General features: G+C 39.5%; 1 protein-coding gene across 3 annotated transcripts in view; it reads right to left on the reverse strand.

The window, feature by feature from the left end:
• FRMD3 (FERM domain containing 3) overlaps positions 1–22510 on the reverse strand; it is a 379109-nt gene that overhangs the window by 135312 nt on the left and 221287 nt on the right. For all 3 annotated transcript variants that reach the window (XM_061200526.1, XM_061200527.1, XM_061200525.1), the window contains one exon: positions 20515–20619. In XM_061200526.1, the coding sequence (XP_061056509.1) occupies positions 20515–20619 (105 nt within the window). The remainder of the gene's footprint in view (positions 1–20514; positions 20620–22510) is intronic.

Genomic DNA, 22510 nt, shown 5'->3' on the forward strand with positions numbered 1-22510 from the left:
AGCTGAGCCCTGCTCAAATTCCTGACCCACAAAATCCTGAAATATAATAAAATTGTGTTGTTTTAAGCCACTAAGTTTTGGGGAGACTTGTTACACAGCAATAGATAACTAGAACTCTTCCTCCTTGTTAGGGACTCAATGTGCCCCTGTACCACAAATTCACATGTTGAAGCCCTAACCCCAATGTGATAGTCCTGAAGGTAAGGCCTGTGGGAAGTAATAAGGTTTAAAAAGAAGTCACGAGAGTATGACCCACACGATGGGATTAGTGTCCTTATAAGATGACAAAGAAAGACCAGAACTCTCTCTTGAGCTCCTCCCACCCACCACCCCACCATGTGAGGACACAGGGAGAAGGCAGCCATCTGCAAGCCTAAAAGACAATTTTTGCCAGGAACCAAATCCATCAGCACCTTGCTCTTGGACTATCCAGCCTCTAGAACTGTGAGAAATAAATGTCCTGTTTAAGCACCTAGTCTACGGTGTTTTCTTGTAGCAGCCCAAGCTGCCTAAGACACTCCTCATCATTACCTCCATAACACACAATTACAATTGAACTCTGAAAGATATCTGCTGGAGCATGAATGAAAAAGAAATAGGTCTGCTTCATACTGTCATTTCCTAATCTCTACTGTTTTTGTTTCTCCAAGTTATACACTATACTTACATACCAGCCTCTTCCCAGCTGGACTTAGAAACTCTCTTTAAAGTTATATTGAAATTCCAAACCTGCTCGTCTCCATTCAGCTCTGATGTTCTTCCCTGCTGGAAGCCTCCAGTGAGTGCTTCTCTTTATAATGATGGCACTTAAACCTTACCTCTCTAATTAATTTCTATCTTCATCTGAACCAAACCCAGGAGGTTCCCACCACAAAGGAGAAAGACTGTCCTACACTGGATATCTTCCCATTTTTTCTAACTCAAACAGAGATAAAATGGCATTTCCCAGCCCTACTTATTCTTTTGTCTGCCTTTTTAAAAAAGTTTCGGGACTTCCCCAGCGGCCCAGTGGTTAAGACTCTGCCTTCTAATGCAGGGGGCGCGGGTTCGATCCCTGGTCAGGGAACTAAGGTCCCACATGTCACAGGGTGCGGCCAAAAATTAAAAAGAAAAGTTTCAAGTGTACAACATAGTGGTTCAATAATTTTATACATTAAAAAAATATCACCATGATAAGTCTGGTTACTGTCTGTCACCATACAAACTTATGACAACATTATTGACTATATTCCCCATGATGTACATTACATCCCCATAACTTATTTATTTTATAATTAGAAGTTTGTACCTCTTAATCTAACTCACTTATTTCACTCATTCCCCCACACTTCTCCCCTCTGGCGACCACTAGTCTATTCTCTGTATCTGTGAGTCTGTTTTTGTTTTGTTTTGCTTTTTAGATTCTACAAATAAGTGAGATGAAGTACTCTTTGTCTTCCTCTGACTAATTTCACTTAGCATAATACCTTCTAGACCCATCCATATTGTTGCAAATGGCAAGATTTCATTTTTTAATATTTTTTTATTTTTATACATATAATCACATCTTCTTTATCCATTCATCTATTGATGGACACTTAGGTTGCTTTCATATCTTGGCTATTGTAAATAGTGCTGAAATGAACACTGGAGTGTGCATATCTTTTCAAATTAGTGTTTTTGTTTTCTCTGGGTAAATACCCACAAGTGAAATTGCTGAATCATATGGCAGTCTCACTTTTAACTTTTTGAGGAACCTCTATAGGGTTTTCCATAGTGGCTGCACCAATATACATTCCCACAACAGTGCACAAGGATTCCTTTTTCTCCATTTTCTCACCGACACTTCGTATTTGTTGTCTTTTTGGTTACTGTCATTTTGACAGATGTGAGGTGATGTTTCATTCTGGTTTCAATTTGCATTTCCCTGATGAATAATGATATTGAGCAGCTTTTCATGAGTCTGTTGGCCATCTGTATGTCTCCCTTGGAAAAATGTCTATTCAGGTCCTCTGCCCATGTTTTAATCTGGTTGTTTGTTTTTCTGATGTTGAGTTGTACGAGTTCTTTGTATATCTTGGATATTATCCCCTTATCTGATATATCTTTGCAAATTTCTTCTCCAATTCAGTAGGCTGCCTTTTCATTTTGTTGAGAGTATACTTCACTGTGCAAAAGTTTTTTAGTTTAATACAATCCCATTTGTTTATTTTTGTTTTTGTTTCCCTTGCCTGAGGAGACTTATCCAAAAGATATTGCTAAGATTGACACCAAAGTGCATACTGCCTATTTTTTCTTCTAGGAGTTTTATGGTTTCAGGTCTTACATTTAAATCTTTAATCCATTTTGAGTTTATTTTTGTGTATGGTGTGAGAAAGTAGGACAGTTTGATTCTTTTGTGTAGCTGTCCAATTTTCCCATCACCATTAATTGAAGAGGCTGTCTTTTCCCCATTGTGTATCCTTGCCTCCTTTGTTGTAGATTAATTGACCATCTAAGTGTGGGTTTATTTCTGGGATCTCTATTCTGTTCCATTGATCTTTGTGTCTGTTTCCATGCCAGTACCATACTGTTTTGATTATTATAGGTTTATAATATAGTTTGAAATCAGGGAGCATGATACCTCCAGCTTTGTTCTTTCTCAAGATTGTTTTGGCTATTCAGGGTCTTTTGATTCCATACAAATTTTAGAATTATTTGTTCTAGTTCTGTGTAAAATGTAATTGGTATTTTAATAGGGATTGCATTGAATCTGTAGATTACCTTGGGCAGAATTATCATTTTAACAATGTTAATTCTTCCAATCCATGAGAACAGTATAATTTTCCATTTGTTTGTGTTGTCTTCAATTTCTTTTATCAATGTCTTATAGTTTTCTGAGTACAGGTTTTTTACCTCCTTAGTTAGATTTATTCCTGGGTATTTTATTCTTTTTGATGCAATTGTAAATGGGGTTGTTTTCTTAATTTCTCTTTCTGATAGTTTGTTGTTAGTATATAGTAACACAACAGATTTCTGTATGTTAATTTTGTATCCTCCAACTTTATGGAATTCATTTATTAGTTCTAATAGTTTTTTGGTGGTGACTTTGGGATTTTCTATGTACAGTAAGTCCCCTACATATGAACGAGTTCCATTCCAAGCGTGTTCATAAGTCCAACAAAGTTAGCTTAGGTACCCAACCAGCACAATCGGCTATATAGTACTGTACTGCAATAGGTTTATAATACTTTTCACACAAATAACACACAAAAAACAAACACAAAAAATTAAGAAAATGTTTTTAATATTACAGTACAGTACCTTGAAAAGTACAGTAGTACAGTACAACAGCTGGCATACAGTAGCTGGCATTGAATGAACAGGCAAGAAGAGTTGCTGACTGGAGGAGGGAGAGGAAGTGGGAGATGGTCGAGCTGAAGGATTGTCAGCAATGGGAGATGGAGGGCAAGCTGCAATTTCACTCACGCCTGACGTTGATGGCACAGGTTCTGCTTCCTTGTTGGATTCAATTCTATCTACCCTCTTGAAAAAATGATCCAGTGATGTCTGGGTAGTAGCTTTTTTTTTTCTCATCATAGATGACATGGTAGCACTGGATTGCATTCTGAACGGATGCTGCAACCTTCATGTACAGTTCTACCTTCAGGTCCTGTGCTTCAAAAACTAACAGTGCCTCCTCAAATAAAGAAAATCCTCTTGCTATTTCCTGTATCATGAATCTTCTTCTTCCTCTTGTCTCTCTTCGTCCTTCCTCTGGGCCTCCAATTCCATTAGGTCTTCAATAATAAGCTCCTCGTGCTGTACAGCAAGGAGTTTAATGATGTTGTCCTCTTGCGGATCTAGCTTGAAATAAAGATACTGTTCTACTGTACTCTATACAGTACTGTAAAGTACACAAAAGCACAACCACTTGTAGAGGATGCATGCACGTGACAATGTACGCCAGACATGTGAAGTAACATGTATTGGACATGCGAACGCACATTTGCATCTTTGAAAGTTCACAACTTGAAGGTTCGTATGTAGGGGACTTACTGTATAATATAATGTCGTCTGCAAACAGTGACAGATTTACTTCTTCCTTATCAATTTGATTTCCTTTTATTTCTTTTTCTTGTCTGATTGCTGTGTTTAGGACTTGAATAAAAGTGGCAAGAGTGAGTATCCATGTGTTGTTCCTAATCTTAAAGGAAAAGCATTCAGGTTTTCACTGTTGAGTACGATGTTAGCTGTGGGCTTGTCATACACGGCCTTTACTATGTTGAGGTATGTTCCCTCTATACCCACTTTGTTAAGAGTTTTTATCATAAATAAATGTTGAATTTTGTCAAAAGCTTTTTCTGCATTTATTAAGATGATAATATAATTTTTATTCTTCAATTTGTTAATGTGATGTATCACATTTATTGATTTACAGATATTGAAAAATCCTTCCAACCCTGGCATAAATCCCACTTGATCGTGGTACATGATCCTTTTAATGTATTGTTGTATTTGGTTTGCTCACACTTTGTTGAAGATTTTTTTTAAAAAAAATCTTTATTGGAGAATAATTGCTTTACAATGTTGTGTTAGTTTCTGCTGTATAACAAAATGAATCAGCTATACGTATACATATATCCCCATATCCCCTCCCTCTTGCCTCTCCCTCCCACCCTCCCTATCCCATCCCTCTAGGTGGTCACAAAGCACTGAGATGATCTCCCTGTGCTATGTGGCTACTTCCCACTAGCTATCTATTTTACATTTGGTAGTGTACATATGTCAAGGCAACTCTCTCACTTTGTCCCATCTTACACTTCCCCCTCCCCATGTCCTCAAGTCCGTTCTCTATGTCTGTGGCTTTATTCCTGTCTGGCCCCTAGGTTCATTAGAACCATTATTTTTTTTTAGATTCCATATATATGTGTTAGCATACGGTATTTGTTTTTCTCTTTCTGACTTCACTCTGTATGACAAACTCTAGGTCCATCCACCTCGCTACAAATAACTCAATTTCGTTTCTTTTTATGGCTGAGTAATATTCCATTGTATATATGTGCCACATCTTCTTTATCCATTCATCTGTTGATGGACACTTAGGGTGCTTCCATGTCCTGGCTATTGTAAATAGTGCTGCAATGAACATAGTGGTACGTGTCTCTCTCTCTCTTTTTTTTTTAACATCTTTATTGGAGTATAATTGCTTTACAATGGTGTGTTTCTGCTTTATAACAAAGTGATCAGCTATACATATGGATATATCCCCATATCTCCTCCCTCTTGGGTCTCCCTCCCACCCTCCCTACCCCACCTCTCTAGGTGGTCACAAAGCACCAAGCTGATCTCCCTGTGCTATGTGGCTGCTTCCCATTAGCTATCTATTTTATATTTGGTTGTGTATAAATGTCCATGCCACCCTCCCACTTCGTCCCAGCTTACCCTTCCCCCTCCCCATGTCCTCAAGTCCATTCTCTACGTCTGTGTCTTTATTCCTGTCCTGCCCCTAGGTTCTTCAGAACGTTTTTTTCTTTTCTTTTTTAGATTCCATATTTATGTGTTAGCATAAGGTATTTGTTTTTCTCTTTCTGACTTACTTCACTCTGTATGACAGTCTCTAGGTCCATCCACCTCACTACAAATAACTCAATTTCGTTTCCTTTTATGGCTGAGTAATATTCCATTGTATATATGTGCCACATCTTGTATATCCATTCATCTGTTGATGGACACTTAGGTTGCTTCCATGTCCTGGCTATTGTAAATAGAGCTGCAATGAACCTTGTGGTACATAACTCTTTTTAATTTTTTTTTTTTTAATATGTGGGAGGTTCTTGGTATTTTGATTATTATTTGTTTATTTATTTATTTTTGGCTGTGTTGGGTCTTCGTTTCTGTGCGAGGTCTTTCTCCAGTTGCGGCAAGTGGGGGCCACTCTTCATCGTGGTGCGTGGGCCTCTCACTATCATGGCCTCTCTTGTTGCAGAGCACAGGCTCCAGACGCGCAGGCTCAGTAGTTGTGGCTCACGGGCCTAGTTGCTACACAGCATGTGGGATCTTCCCAGACCAGGGCTCGAACCCGTGTCCCCTGCATTGGCAGGAAGATTCTCAACCACTGCGCCACCATGGAAGCCCACATAACTCTTTTTGAATTATGGTTTTCTCAGGGTATATGCCCAGTAGTGGGATTGCTGGGTTGTATGGTAGTTCTATTTGTAGTTTTTTAAGGAACCTCCATACTGTACTCCATAGTGGCTGTATCAATTTACATTCCCACCAACAGTGCAAGAGGGTTCCCTTTTCCCCACACCGTCTCCAACATTTATTGTTTGTAGATTTTTGATGATGGCCTTTCTGACCAGTGTGAGGTGATATCTCATTGTAGTTTTGATTTGCATTTCTCTAATGATTAGTGATGTTGAGCATCCTTTCATGTGTTTATTGGCAATCTGTATATCTTCTTTGGAGAAATGTCTATTTAGCTCTTCTGCCCATTTTTGGATTGGGTTGTTTGTGTTTTTGATATTGACCTACATGAGCTGCTTGTAAATTTTGGAGATTTATCCTTTGTCAGTTGCTTCATTTGTAAATATTTTCTCCCATTCTGAGGGTTGTCTTTTGTGTTGTTTATGGTTTCCTTTGCTGTGCAAAAGCTTTTAAGTTTCATTAGGTCCCATTTGTTTATTTTTGTTTTTATTTCCATTTCCCTAGGAGGTGGGTCAAAAAGGATCTTGCTGTGATTTATGTCATAGAGTGTTCTGCCTATGTTTTCCTCTAAGAGTTTTATAGTGTCTGGCCTTACATTTAGGTTTTTAATCCATTTTGAGCTTATTTTTGTGTATGGTGTTAGGAAGTGTTCTAATTTCATTCCTTTACATGTAGCTGTCCAGTTTTCCCAGCACCACTTATTGAAGAGGCTGTCTTTTCTCCATTGTATAATCTTGCCTCCTTTATCAAAGGTAAGGAGACCATATGTGTGTGGGTTTATCTCTGGGCTTTCTATCCTGTTCCATTGATCTATATTTCTGTTTTTGTGCCAGTACCATACTGTCTTGATTACTGTAGCTTAGTAGTATAGCCTGAAGTCAGGGAGTCTGATTCCTCTAGCTCCATTTTTTCCCCTCAAGATTGCTTTGGCTATTCGGGGTCTTTTGTGTTTCCATACAAATTGTGAAAAAAATTTTTCTAGTTCTGTGAATAATGCCATTGGTAGTTTGATTGGGACTGCATTGAATCTGCAAATTGCTTTGGGTAGTATAGTCATTTTCACTATGTTGATTCTTCCAATCCAAGAACATGGTCTATCTCTCCATCTGTTTGTATCATCTTTAATTTCTGTCATCAGTGTCTTATAGTTTTCTGCATACAGCTCTTTTGTCTCCTTAGGTAGGTTTATTCCTAGTTATTTTATTCTTTTTGTTGCAGTGGTAAATGGGAGTGTTTCCTTAATTTCTCTTTCAGATTTTTCATCATTAGTGTATAGGAATGCAAGAGATTTCTGTGCATTAATTTTGTACCCTGCTACTTTACCAAATTCATTGATTAGCTCTAGTAGTTTTCTGGTAGCATCTTTAGAATTCTCTATGTATAGTATTATGTCATCTGCACAGTATCATGTCGTCTGCAAACAGTGACAGTTTTACTTCTTCTTTTCTGATTTGGATTCCTTTTATATCTTTTTCTTCTCTGATTGCTGTGGCTAGAACTTCCAAAACTATGTTGAATAATAGTGGTGAGAGTGGGCAACCTTGTCTTGTTCCTGATCTTAGAGAAAATGGTTTCAGTTTTTCACCATTGAGAATGATGTTGGCTGTGGATGTGTCATATATGGGCTTTATTATGTGAGGTAGGTTCCCTCTATGCCTATTTTCTGGAGAGTTTTTATCATAAATGGGTGTTGAATTTTGTCAAAAGCTTTTTCTGCATCTATTGAGATTATCATATGGTTTTTCTCCTTCAATTTGTTAATATGGTGTATCACATTGATTGATTTGCATATATTGAAGAATCCTTGCATTCCTGGGATAAGCCCCACTTGAGCATGGTGTATGATCCTTTTAATGTGTTGTTGGATTCTGTTTGTTAGTATTTTGTTGAGGATTTTTGCATCTATGTTCATCAGTGATAGTGGCCTGTAATTTTCTTTTTTTGTGGTGTCTTTGTCTGGTTTTGGTATCAACATGATGCTGGCCTCATAGAATAAGTTCAGAAGCATTCCTTCCTCCTCAGTTTTTTGGAATAGTTTGAGACGGATAAATGTTAAATGTTTGGTAGGATTCACCTGTGAAGCCATCTTGTCCTGGACTTCTATTTGTTGGGAGGTTTTTTTTAAATTATTGATTCCATTTCATTACTGGTAATTGGTCTGTTCGTATTTTCTATTTCTTCCTGATTCAGTCTTGGAAAATTGTACATTTCTGGCAATTTTTCCATTTCTTCTAGGTTATCCATTTTGTTGGCATATAATTGTTCTTAGAAATCTCTTATGATCCTTTGTATTTCTGTGGTGTCAGTTGTAACTTCTCTTCCTTTATTTCTGATTTTATTTATTTAGGCCCTTTCTCTTTTTTTCTTGATGAGCCTGGCTAAAGGTTTATCAATTATGTGTATCTTTTCAAAGAACCAGCTCTTAGTATCATTGATCTTTTTCATTGTCTTTCTAGTCTCTATTTCATTTACCTTTGCTCTGATCTTTATTATTTCTTTCCTTCTCCTAACTTTGGGTTTCGTTTGTTTTTCTTTTTCTAGTTCCTTTAGATGTAAGTTTAGATTGTTTGAGATTTTTCCTGTTTCCTGAGGCAGGTTAATATCGCTATAAAATTCCCTCTTAGAACTGCTTTTGCTGCGTCCCACAGATTTTGGATCATTGTCTTTCCATTTTCATTTCTCTCACTTTTTAAATTTCCTTTTTGATTTCTTCACTGACCCATTGGTTGTTTAGTGGCATATTGTTTAGCCTCCATGTGTTCGTGTTTTGTGTTTTGTGTTTTTTTTCAGTTTTTCTCCTGTAGTTGATTTCTAGTCTTATGGCACTGTGGTCAGAAAAGGTGTCTGATATGATTTCCATCTTCTTAAGTTTATTGAGACTTGTTTTGTGGCCTAGCATGTGATCTATCCTTGAGAATGTTGCATGTGCACTTGAAAAAATGCGTATGCAGTTGCTTTTGGATGGAATGTTCTATATATATCTATTAAGTCTACTGGTCTCGAGTCTTAAGGCCAGTGTTTCCTTATTTTTTTTTAATTGGGGTATAGCTGCTTTACAATGTTGTGTTAGTTTCTGCTGTACAATGAAGTGAATCAGTCATATGTATACATATATCCCTTCCCTCTTGGACCTCCCTCCCACCCCCCCATCCCACCCTATCTAGGTCACCACAGAGCACCAAGCTGAGCTCCCTGTGCTATACAGCAGGTTCCCACTAGCTATCTATTTTACATATGGTAGTGTATATATGTCAATGCCAATCTCCCAGGTCATCCCACCCCCTTCCCCACCATGTCCACACGTCTGTTCTCTACATCTGCGTCTCTACTCCTGCCCTGCAAATAGGTGCATCTGTACCATTTTTCTAGATTCCACATATATGCATTAATATATGATATTTGTTTTTCTCTTTCTGACTTACTTCACTCTGTATGACAGACTCTATGTCCATCCACATCTCTACAAATGACCCAATTTTGTTCCTTTTTATGGCTGAGTAACATTCCATTGTATATATGTGCCACATCTTCTTTATCCATTCGTCTGTCAATGGACATTTAAGTTGCTTCCATGTCCTGGCTACTGTAAATAGTGCTGCAATGAACACTGGGATGCATGTGTCTTTTTGAATTATGGTTTTCTCAGAGTATATGCCCAGTAGTGGGATTGCTGGGTCATATAGTAGTTCTATTTTTAGTTTTTTAAGGAACCTCCATACTGTTTTCCATAGTGGTTGTATCAATTTACATTCCCACCAACAGTGCAAGAGGATTCCCTTTTCTCCACACCCTCTCCAGCATTTATTGTGTGTAGATTTTTTGATGATGGCCATTCTGACCAGTGTGAGGTGATACCTCAGTGTAGCCAGTGTTTCCTTATTGATTTTCTGTCTGGATGATCTGTCCATTGATGTAAGTGGGGTGTTAAAGTTCTCTACTATTATTGTGTTACTGTCAATTTCTCTCTTTATGTCTGTTAATATTTGCTTTATGTATTTAGGTGCTCCTCTGTTGGGTACATATATATTTACAATTCTTATATCTTCTTCTTGGATTGATCCCTTGATCATTATGTAACATCTGTCTTTGCCTCTTCTTACAGTCTTTGTTTTAAAGTCGATATTGTCTGATATAAGTCTTGCTACTCCAGCTTTCTTTTCATTTTCATTTGCATGGAATACTTGTTTCCATCCCCTTTCAGTCTGTGTGTGTCTTTAGATCTAACATGAGTCTCTTGTAGACAGAATATATATTGGTCTCATTTTTGTATCCATTCAGCCGCACTGTGTCCTTCGATTGGAGCATTTAGTCCATTTACATGTAAAGTAATTATTGATAGGTATGTACTTATTACCATTTTGTTAATTGTTTTGGGGTTGTCTTTGTAGTTATTTTTTGTTCCTTTCTTCTTCTTTTGCTCTTTTGTGATTTGTTGACTGCATCCAGGGTCCCCAACCCACGGGACATGGACTGGTACCAGTCCACAGCCTGTTAGGAACTGGGCCACACAGCAGGAGGTGAGCGGTGGGCAAGCGAGCAAAGCTTCATCTGCTGCTCCCCATTGCTCGCATTACCACCTGAACCATCCCCACGCTCCCGTCCGTGGAAAAATTGTCTTCCATGAAACTGGTCCCTGGTGTCAAAAAGGTTGGGGACTGCTGGACTATATTTAGTGTTATATTTGGATTCCTTTCTCTTTTTTGCATGTGTATCTGTTAAAGATTTTTGGTTTGTGGTTACCATGAGGATACACACACACACACACACGCACAATTTTTTTAAGTTGCTGCTCTCTGAAGTTTGAATGCATTCTAACAACCCTGCATTTTTACTCCTCCCTCCACGTTTACTGTTTTTGACATCATATTTTACATCTTTTTGTTTTGTGTATCCCTTAACTACTTATTGTGGATATAGATGATTTTACTACTTTTGTCTTTTAACCTTCCTACTAGCTTTAAAAGCAATTGACCTACTACCTATACTACATGTTTGTCTTTACTTATGAGATTTCTCCTTTCATATTTCTAGCTGTGGTCTTTTCTGCTTAGAAAAATCCCTTTAACATTTCTCATAATGCCAGTTTAGTGTTGCTGAACTCTTAGCTTTTGCCTGTCTGTAAAACTCTTTATCTCTTCTTCAAATCTGAATGAGAACCTTGCTGGGTAGACTATTCTTGGCTGTAGGTTTTTTCTTTCAGCACTTTGAATATATCATGCCACTCCCTTTTGGCCTGCAATATTTCTGTCAAAACGTCAGCTCATAGTCTTATGGGAGTTCCCTTGTACATAACTAGTTGTTTTTCTCTTGCTGCTTTTAAGATTCTCTTTTTATAATTAAAATGGCAAAAGTTAAAGATAATGTGTATTGGTGTGGAATTCTTTGGGTTTCTTTTGGGGGGCTCTTTGTGATTCCTGGACCGAGATGTCTTTTTTCTTTCCCACATTAGGGAAATTTTCAGCTATTTTTCCTTCAAATAAATTTTCTGACCCTTTCTCTCTTATCCATCTGGGACCCCTAAAATACAAATATTAATATGCTTGATGCTGTCCCAGAGATCTCTTAAACTATCCTCATTTTTTAAAATTCTTTTTCTTTTTTTTTTCTGTTCAGCTTGGGTGACTTCCACTACTTTATCTTCCAGCTCACTGATCTGTTCCTCTGTATCATCTAATCTACTGTCAATTCCTTCTAGTTTATTTTTTAGTTATTGTGTTCTTTAGCTTTGTTGTGGTTCTTTATATTTTCTAGCTCTGTTAAATTTCTCACTGTGTTTATCTTTTCTTCTCTCAAGTTTGTTGAGCATCTTTATGATCATCTTTGTGATCATTAACTTGAACTCTTTTTCAGGTAGATTGCTTATCTCTACTTTGCTTAGTTCTTCTTCTGGGGTTTTGTCTTATCCCTTCATTTGGAACATATTCCTCTGTCTCCATTTTGCCTAAGGTTGGTTACATTTCTCACCATTCTATCAGTGTCCTTGTGATAGAATGAGTTCTCCAAAATGGCTGCTGCCAATGTCTATGTCCCTAGCAGGAGTCCCAATTGCCTCCTGCGTCTCCAGGAGGCTCTCCAAGATCAGCAAGGGGGTCTGACCCAGGATCCTTTCAAATGACTGCCTCTTCTCTGGGACTTGGAGTGTATGAGATTTTGTGTGCACCCTTTAAGAGCAGAATCTGTTTCCTACATCCCTCTGGCTCTCCCATATGCAAGCCCTGTTTGCCGTCAAAGACAGATGTTCTGGGGGCCCATCTTCCTGGTGCAGGACCCCCAGGCTGGGCAGCCTGATGTGGGGCTCAGGGTCCTCACTTCATGGAGAAAACCTCTGCAATTGTGACTATCCTGTTTGTGGGTCACCTTCCAGGTGTGTGACCATACTGTGTCTCCATCCCTCCTACCTGTCATGTTATGGTTCTTTCTTTGTATCTTTAGTTGTGGAAGATCTTTTATCCTAGTCTTCAGGTTGTTTTCATAGATAGCTGCCCTGTAAACACTTGTAATTTTGGTATGCACATGGAAGAAGGTGAGCTCAGGGTCTTCCTACTCTGCCATATTCCCAGAAGTTCTTCCTTATGTTTGCCTTTTGACCTGAACAAGATAACCAGTTCATGAGTTTGCTCCTCCCCACCACTAAAATTATAACATCTCAATTGGCTAAGTGACTTCCAGATTGCAACCTGTCTTTATCAGGCATCCCATTCCTTCCCAGGAGAGGATATCAGGTGTAGATAGAGTCAACGATGAGCAATAATTTTAGTTAAACACCAAGTTCTGCTTTCTTCTGAAAGAATATGACAATTTCCCCAAATCTGTCAGTGTTAATACTTTGGACCACAATTGAACCACTACACAATATATCCAATTTTCAAGCTGTTATGATAGTGCTGTGTTCCTTGTAACTTGAGTACCCCAAGTCTTTTCCTGGAAAGTCAAATTACTTGTCCATACCCCTCCTGAAACAGACATCCAAGTACTCTTAATATTTAATACCCCTGAGACTCAAAAGTAAAAGAGGACTCATTAAGCAAATTCATGACCAGTGACTTGAGGCAGCAATACAGCCCTCCTCTTTAGTGCAGGGTTGCCCTAGATCTCAGATACCACTCTCATTCTTAGTTTTGAGCATCTATGAAGCAATTTTCCCAGGAAGTAGCCTTTCAAAGCAGGAGCAGCTGGTGGGACATAATGCTGTCTAGCTTCCTGGCACCATCCCCAGAGTGAAACTTCAAATCACTGGGCCTGTTTTTTTCCATTCCATGTCCTCCCCAAAGCTGCTTCCAGAAAAAGCAAATTGCTCTAACATAGGCAAGGTCTTTTCCCATTATTAACAAGACTCACTGACAGGCTCACTTGTTCTTTCTGGCTGCCAACATAAAAACCTCAGGGCTGTAATTATATTTGGAGGGAGGAGGCATTAGTGTTCAGCATGTCCTTGCATCCATGATTTCCCAGGTCATCCTATCAGAAAGGACGTCTGGCGGTCACATGACACAAAACGCCCTAAAACAAGGGTGCTTGCAGAGATTGCCCCGGGGTGTAGATTTCCAAACTAAATTTGTTGTCTTTGGGTATGAGTCAGAATAGCCCTTAAGTTAGAAAAGTCAATAACAGTCATATAAGTGGGTTAAACAGATGCTTAGAGACAGGGAAGTTAAAAATCAAAAGCATTGGGTTCAATCTCCCTGAAGTCTATAAACCAAGTCCTGGTATAATTCCTCCTCTGGCTGGCTAGGGTTGGGGTACTTCCTCAGTTCTAAGGCACTGGGGGTGACTTCTCTAGCTGGGTTTGGGAAAGAGGGAAGTGTGGAAGAATAAGAAGGGAAGCCAGGACAGTGGACATCTCAAACCATAGCCATAGAAAGTAGAATTATGAAACCCAACTAATTATTTCAAAACTTCATCTTTCCAAAGGGAAGTTACCCTAACACCTGAGCAGAAGTGGTAGAAAGATTATGCTCCATTTAATAAAAAATATCTGGACAAGCCAAGTAAGATCTTTTTCTTCTGGAATTATTTCTTCCAAGTCTTCTAAACTTGTAGTCCCAGCTTCTCTCCCAATAAAATGAGGAGGATACTACCCACCTTTTCCCTAATCTTAGGCAACTAAGATTATATGAGTTCTTCAGAAGATAAATGTGGTGGAAATTCAAGAGGACTTTTATTGACCAGTATTCAATCTGTCCCATCCTACATCAAATTTTTAAAATAATGGAAATTCTGGGCCCTCGCTATTAAAATAGCAAAAGATAGTCATCATTTACTGACTCAGTCCTCACCACTCTCACAGCATATGGGGCATAAGACATCTTGTCAAACATATGGTATTCCAAATGTAATAGTGTTAAATATTTAATATTCCACAATGGTGTACCATAAATCAAGTTGTGAAGAGTTGTAGGCAAACCACCAACTCCCACAGCAGAGGTAAGTTCCACTTCAGGCTTTCTAACTAACTTGATTTTTTCTTGATTAGCTTTCTATCCAAATAATTCATTGTTTTATTTTCCATTGAGAAAAAGTACACGAGCTGGTAAAACAAAACAAAACAAAAACAAAAAACAAACCAATGCTTGGCAATTAATCTCTGCTTAAAACTCTCATGTCAGCATATTGTTGTGTCTTTGAGCCGTTTTTTTAATTGGGTTAGCCAAAAAGTTCATTCAGGTTTTTTTGGGGTTTTCCATGGAAAAACCCAAATGAACTTTTTGGCCAACCCAATAATTATCCAAGGTTCACTTCCTCCCTCTTCTCTCCCCAAAGATCATAATAATGGCTATCCTGCCTTTAAAAGAAGTTATTGTGAACATTTCTAGGTTTTAGACTTGCCAATCATAGCTGGATTTCCTCCTGCAATTGTCTCACCTAGACCTAGCTAATACATAGTAAAAGTAATAATAACAATTAATAATAAAAATAAAACATAACATGTACTCCATATATACCATTGTTAAGCATTTACATAGCTTATCTCTAATTCCCATATCAACCTTACATGTAGGTACTGTTATCTGTATTAACAATCAGGACAAAGACTCAGAGAAGCTCAATAACTTGGTCAAGATCACACAGCTTACTAACCAGCAGAGATGGGATTTAATTTGCATCCTTCTGAGTACAAAGTCCAAGCATCTTTATGAGTACAAAGTCTAAGCCTCTTTCTGAGTACAAAGTCCGTACAGTTTTGTATAGCAACTACTTTGCAATCCATGTGGAAGTTACACTCATACTGTATCTTCAAAATCAAAACGCTATAACGGTTATATTGCAGGGGAAAACAGAACTATTCAGGCAGTCTCTAAACAATTTAGTGAATACATCAGAGAAGATGGTTTTGTTTTGGAATGGCCCTTATTTTTTCCACTAATCTACTACCTGAGTCTGGACACTAAAAATTAAGGTAAACCAAGTCAAAATATAAAGAACAATGAAGCATATCAACCCAGAGGCTTAAGTTAAAAAAATAATTTTAGACATACAGAAAAGTTGCAAAAATAGCATTACTATTCATCTACCTTAGTATTAGCATCTTATATCGCCATAGAGCAATTATCAAAATTAAGAAACTAATATTAACCCAATACTATTAACTAAACTACAGACTTAATCTGGAATTCACCAGTTTTCCCAACTACTACACTTTTCTCTGCTCCAGCGTCCAATCCAGGATTCCACATTACCTTAGTTGATGCATCTCTCTAATCTGTGAGAGTTCCCCAATCCTTTCTTGTCCTTCATGACCTGAACAGTTTTGAAGAGTATTGGTAAGTTGTTTTGGAGACTGTCTCTCCCTTTTGTTTGTCTGATGTTCCCTGCAGATTTGAATGAGGTTATGCATTGTTGCGAAGAATACCACAGAGACAGAGTGCCCTTCTCAGTGCATGGTATCGGGGAGTCCATGACATTGGTATTTCTTTTTATTGCTGATATTAACACTGATCGCTTGGTTAAAGTGGTGTCTGCCAAGTCTTTCCACTATAAAGTTATTCTTTTTCCCCTTGTATCAGTAATTTAAAAATACCAGGCTCAGGCTTCCCTGGTGGTGCAGTGGTTAAGAATCCGCCTGCCAATGCAGGGGACACGGGTTCGAGCCCTGGTCCGGGAAGATCCCAAATGCCGTGGAGCAACTAAGCCCGCGTGCCACAACTACTGAGCCTGCACTCTAGAGCCTGTGAGCCACAACTACTGAGCCCACGTGCCACAACTACTGAAGCCCGTGTGCCTAGAGCCTGTGCTCCGCAACAAGAGAAGCCACTGAAACGAGAAGCCCGCGTACCGCAACAAAGAGTAGCCCCCGCTCCCCACAACTAGAGAAAGCCTGCGCACAGCAATGAAGACCCAACGCAGCCAAAAATAAAACAAACAAACAAACAAAAAACATAAAAAAAAAAAAACCGGGCTCGGGGCAGGAGGGAAGCATGGAGCTTGGAGCATCCTGTGGCACCAGGAAGTAAAAAATTACTCAAAAAACAAAATGTAGGGCACTAGGAAAGGCACAGAGCCTATATGAAAGAACTGCCAATGACCAAAACTGGAACAATTGGAGTTCAAAAACAAATGACAGGGGGTTTCCTTGAGACTGTGCAAATATCCTGCTTCTCCTCAAACTGTTGCCCATTAATTTTAGCATTCATTGATCGATCTTGCCCACACAATTATTATTTTGGCGCTCTAATGGTAGATTTCTATTTCTTTCATTCCCCCTACATTAATTAATTGGAATTCTTCTGTAAGGAAGAGCTGCCTCTTCTCCCCCTTTTATTTATTTATGCAGTTATTTATTTATATCAGTATAATCTCATGGATATTTATTTCATTCTATGGATTATAATCCAATGCTATTGTTATTTGATTTCTTAAATTAATTAATTAATTAATTCTTGGCTGCGTTGGGTCTTTGTTGCTGAGCGTGGGCTTTCTCTAGTTGCAGCGAGTGGAGGCTACTCTTCGTTGTGGTGCGCAGGCTTCTTGTTGCAGTGGCTTCTCTTGTTGCAGAGCACAGGCTCCAGGCACACAGGCTTCAGTAGTTGTGGCACATGGGCTCAGTAGTTGTGGCTCGCAGGCTGTAGAGCGCAGGCTCAGTAGTTGTGGGGCATGGGCTTAGTTGCTCCGTGGCATTTGGGAATTTCCCAGACCAGGGCTCGAACCCGTGTCCCCTGCATTGGCAGGAGGATTCTTATCCACTGTGCCACCAGGGAAGCCCCCTGTCATTTGTTTTTGAACTCCAATTGTTCCAGTTTTGGTCATTGGCAGTTCTTTCACATCGGCTCTGTGCCTTTCCTAGTGCCCTACATTTTGTTTTTTGAGTAATTTTTTACTTCCTTGTGCCACAAGATGCTCCAAGCTCACCTTGTGATTTCACTACCCCAGCCCTAGAATCAGCCTTTTCTGCAAGGAGCCCTTCTTCCTTTTATTAGAGCATGGTATTTGAAACCAAGATCTGAAGGCTCGGTATACTTATTACTACAGTGGTGTCATTGCCTCTAAGTTATCTCAGCAGGTGGGACTTGGAAATATATGTATACTTACTAACCCCCCACCCTAATACACACACACACACCCCTTATATATATTTCTGTATTTATCTATGTATATTAAAAAACATGGGTTCATATTGATACCCCTGATTCTAATTCTAAAGACTTTGCTTAATATTTTATCCAGTATCTCCCCAATGAGAGGGTCAAGAGGAATGAAAAAGGCTTATGCATTTAAATGGTGTCCAGCTATTGTGTAGACCAAGGGTCAGCAAACTATGGCCAACTGCCTATTTTTGTGAAATACTTTCACTGGAAAAAAGTTTTATTGGAACACAGACACATCCGTTAATTTAGGTATTGTCTATGGTCACTTTCCACTAGAAATGAATAATTGAGTAATTACAACAGAAGTTTTTTGAGTTACAAAGCTGCAAATATTTTCTATCTAGCCCTTTACGGAAAGGGTTTACAGATCCCTAGTCTAGGCTATGTTTCAAATTTTCATCTGAGAGATGAAATAGAAAGAGTATGGGTTCAGATGCCATCCTTCCTCTTATAATTACTAGCCACAGGCAAGCCACTGACCCTCTCTGTGCCTCAGTTTCCCCTTCCTTGAAGTGTTTTGGGGAACACTAAAGATCATATGATAAAATTCCTGGCATATAATAAATGCTCAACTAATGGTAGCCAGAGTTACTTCTGCAGGTGGGCTGTTTAGAATTTTGCACAAAAATAATCTATTTTCAGTGGTGCTTAGATGACTAATATAGTTCACAGAGTCTGTTTGGCCATGGGGACTCTGAACCATAATTCTAAATTCAAATACTCACTGCATCACTTACTACCTGTGGGACCTTGGGCAAGTAACAATGTTTTTGAGCCTGTTTCTCCCTCCATACAAGGGTAATATATTCATAGGCCATAAGAAATTATGTCTATAAACATCTTTATGCCATGGTCCCCCAAACCGGTCAGGAGACAAAGCTAGGATGGATGCATCAAAATTAGAATCAAGATGTCTTAAAATACATCTTTCTGACCCTAGCCCCAGGAATTCTGATTCAGGAGGTCTAGAATAAGGTCCACACTAAGCATTTTTAGCAAATACCTAAACTGACTTAGTTGCAGGGCCAGGTCTGGGAATCACTGTTACTCAGTAGTAAACACCACGCAAATTCCCTCCGTGATCTCATGTCAGCTCTACATCCTCACAATGTCCTGCTACCTTCCTCTCACTCAGATAAATGCTTGGCCCATTCAAGGCTTCCTCAAGTGCTACAGGAAACCAAAATCTCCTTCTTCTGAGCCACTGCATTATATCCCTTTATAGAGGATTAGGTCCTACTGACAGGTCAGTAAGATTCTCCATGTTTCAGAAGATTAATCTATTCCTTCAACATCCTCCTCCTTTACAAAAATACACTCTGTGAGTCTCTCCCTCATTGTATTAGTCAGTAAATACAAAACCAAGAACCAGGTGGGGTTGTGAGGAGGGGAAAGGGGGACAGGAAGATGACCAGAGACACTGGTAAGGAGGAGAGCAAATTAAAGAAGGCAGTCATCCCCAGCTAACCCCTTCACACTTTGCCCTGCTTGTCAGTAGGGCAGGGTAAGAAACACAGGCTGGAGCAGGTACAGGGACTTTTAATCCATAGCTGGGACCCACAGTAGGGTTGAGGAATGAGAAACCCTAGGTGGTAGGAGCTGGGATGGAGATTCCTGAGGTCTTTTTTTTTTTTTTTTTTGAAATGGTTGGTTGCATTATTTATTTATTTATTTGTTTTGTTTTGTTTTGGCTGTGTTGGGTCTTCGTTTCTGCGCGAGGGCTTCCTCTAGTTGCGGCAAGCGGGGGCCACTCTTCATCGCGGTGCGCGGGCCTCTTCACTATCACAGCCTCTCTTGTTGCGGAGCACAGGCTCCAGACGCGCAGGCTCAGTAGTGGTGGCTCACGGGCCTAGTTGCTCCACAGCATGTGGGATCTTCCTAGACCAGGGCTCGAACCCGTGTCCCCTGCATTAGCAGGCAGACTCTCAACCACTGTGCCACCAGGGAAGCCCCCTGAGGTCTTTTGATGTGAGGGACACACATCACTGTGAGTTCAGCACATGCCATACCCGAACACTCTTAGGCTGGTACACTGGCTCAAAAGCCAAGACTCCCCCGCTCACTCTTATGCATCAACAGAGACCAGGAAGGATAGGTGTGTCCAGGAGCAGGAATACAATGGAGGCTGTCAAATTTAGTGGTGCCCAAGCAGCAGCTTGCAAAGTATCTTAACCCATCATCTGCCAAAGCTTTTTTTAAAAATGAGGTAAAATTAACATAACATAAAATTAACCATTTTAAAGTGTACACTTCAGTGGCATTTAATACACTCACAATGTTGTATATCTATCACCTATATCAAGTTTCAAACACTTTCATCATCCCCAAAAGAAAACCTCATGCCATGAAAACAGTCACCCCCTTGTTCCTCTCTCTACTAATAACTTTTTATAGTGAGGGGTGGATTTTCTCTATAATGAGATTTTATGTAGCCACTGTTTGAGAAGCTATGGCAAACTCTGGGTTCAAAGGGCACAAGAACATTCTCTCTTCAACCAGGTGGGAGTAGCTTTTTGGAAAGCCCTAATGTTAAGTTTCCCTTCCCCCTGTCTCATTCAGTCCAGTGAGAACAGTGCCAGATTCTTATACACAATTACACGCACACACACACATGTGTGCGCACACACATACCCAAGCTGGTAAGTTTCATGTGGTCAATAACCATGAGAACAAGTGCACCACAATTGCTCTGAGAAGAACCTATTCAGCACCCCAAAGCCTGAGTGACCCCCCCACATGGGTCCAGATAGTGGTCAGCTCTTACCCGCTGCTTCTCTGGGTCCACAAAACGAATGCCGAAGTAGTCCTTCTCCAGCAAGCTGTAGTAGTTGCAGATGTGGTCAATAAGAAACTGCCCTTTGGTCTCCCTCTGCAAAGGAAGCACATTTACGTTTCAGCCAGAGTTTGCCTTGTACATTCATGTCTAAAATGTGCCTCATTCACTCCAATAGGTCTGTGCTAAGACAGATGAATTCACTCACCCTGCTCCCTGGAGCAGGAGCTTCCAAACTCTTAACTGCAATCCACAGTGAGAAATTCATTTTATACTGTGAGCCATTACACACACACACACACACACACACACACGCAAAACCAAAGAACACGAAAAAGGGGAACCAAAAGGATACCAAACAATACCCTGCCTAGGTGCAACACACTCTACTATGTTCTATTTTATCCTAGTGTATGCCATTTAATTTTTCTAATGCTATTTATGATTCAGAACACTGATTTCACAACTCAATACCTAGTAGAGATCCACAGTTTGTAAAACCACACACAATTCCAAATACAATGCACCTGGCTGCTTGCTTTAACTGCTCATTCAGTCCTCACAACAATCCTGCAAGGAAGGTCCCATTTTATATCTGAAGAGAGGTTCAGTGGCTTACCCAAAGTCACACAACATGTACGGAGCAAAATAGGATTTGACCCAGGTCACCAGGCTACAGAATCCAGGCTCCATGCCACTTTGCCTCTCTGGAACATTGGTTAATCTACTGTGACTCTGCTAGAACACAGGGTCTGGATGGTATGGAAATGCAATGAATGTATCAGATAGAACACCCCAACTCCCACCAGGAAAGGTGGAAAACTTGCTGCCTCAGGCCTCACAGCCTCCATATCACACCCATAAATCAACACAGAAAGGCACTGAGGTAGACTGGGGTGGGGAGTCCAGGACTGGGATTCAGAGACAGGTCTGGGTGACCTTGAGCAAACTCCCCAGCTGTTTCCACATCAGTAAAATGAGTTGGTTGGACTAGATTTCTAAGTTGGCTAGATTATTTTTCCTTCTAAAACTCTATGAGTAAGAGAAGTATTAGCCAAATCTGATTAAGATAAATACCATTACAACAAAACTCCTTAAGAGCAAAGACCCTTCCAAGCCCTCATCAGGACATTTGATAACTTTCTGCTTCAATCAAAGTTGCTGACAGACCCATGGAATGTTTTAGGGATGGAATGTGACCTACAAAAATAAATGAAGAAATCAGACATTAAGTGAAGCCACTCTTCCAATCCACTAAAAATAATTTTGGAAGATCAGTTTGGTCTATGCTATGTGATTATCTTTTCTTTAGAAACCACTACCACCAGCTTGGGAAGTTGATGAAAAAGTCATTCACTGGCCTGGGATGCACCACACTGAACAAAGGACTGGGGCTTATAAGTACATACTGTGATATGAAGCCTCCATTTTCCTGAAATCACTTTTGAGTATAATTTTGGATGAGCTTTGAACCTTTACTTTCTTTATAAAAGAACCCATTTGACGTAGCTCACAAGGAACAAAACATCAAAATGGAACTTGTTTTTAGATTTCTGTAATTGTTTTTAACCCAGAAGGCTCAAACGACAAGCTATATCTGATGACAGCTAAATTCAATGCCCAGAATATAATCAATGGATATAGTTCCTTTCATAGATTTATTCTGCAACCCATCCATCTTAGAGGCTGCTGCAGGATCAAATCACTGAACATAACACATGAGTTCATCATTTTATGATTGGATTGCCAAGCTCTCCAAAGCAGAATTTACTATGGTGGACTACCCCCAACAAGACATGTGGGTTAAGGCAATGCCTTGTAATGACGTGGGACCTTGATTGTGTATGACAGCTACTGTGCCCTGAAGAAGATGTAGTACTCCGAAGCACAACAAAGATTATTTTTTTAATGATTAAACACAGCAACCAATATATTCTCTACAGCAATATCTCAGACTACCTAACATCCTTGAGAGAAGGAAACAGCA

Source organism: Eubalaena glacialis, chromosome 9, assembly GCF_028564815.1.
Source record: "Eubalaena glacialis isolate mEubGla1 chromosome 9, mEubGla1.1.hap2.+ XY, whole genome shotgun sequence".
Classification (NCBI taxonomy): domain Eukaryota; kingdom Metazoa; phylum Chordata; class Mammalia; order Artiodactyla; family Balaenidae; genus Eubalaena; species Eubalaena glacialis.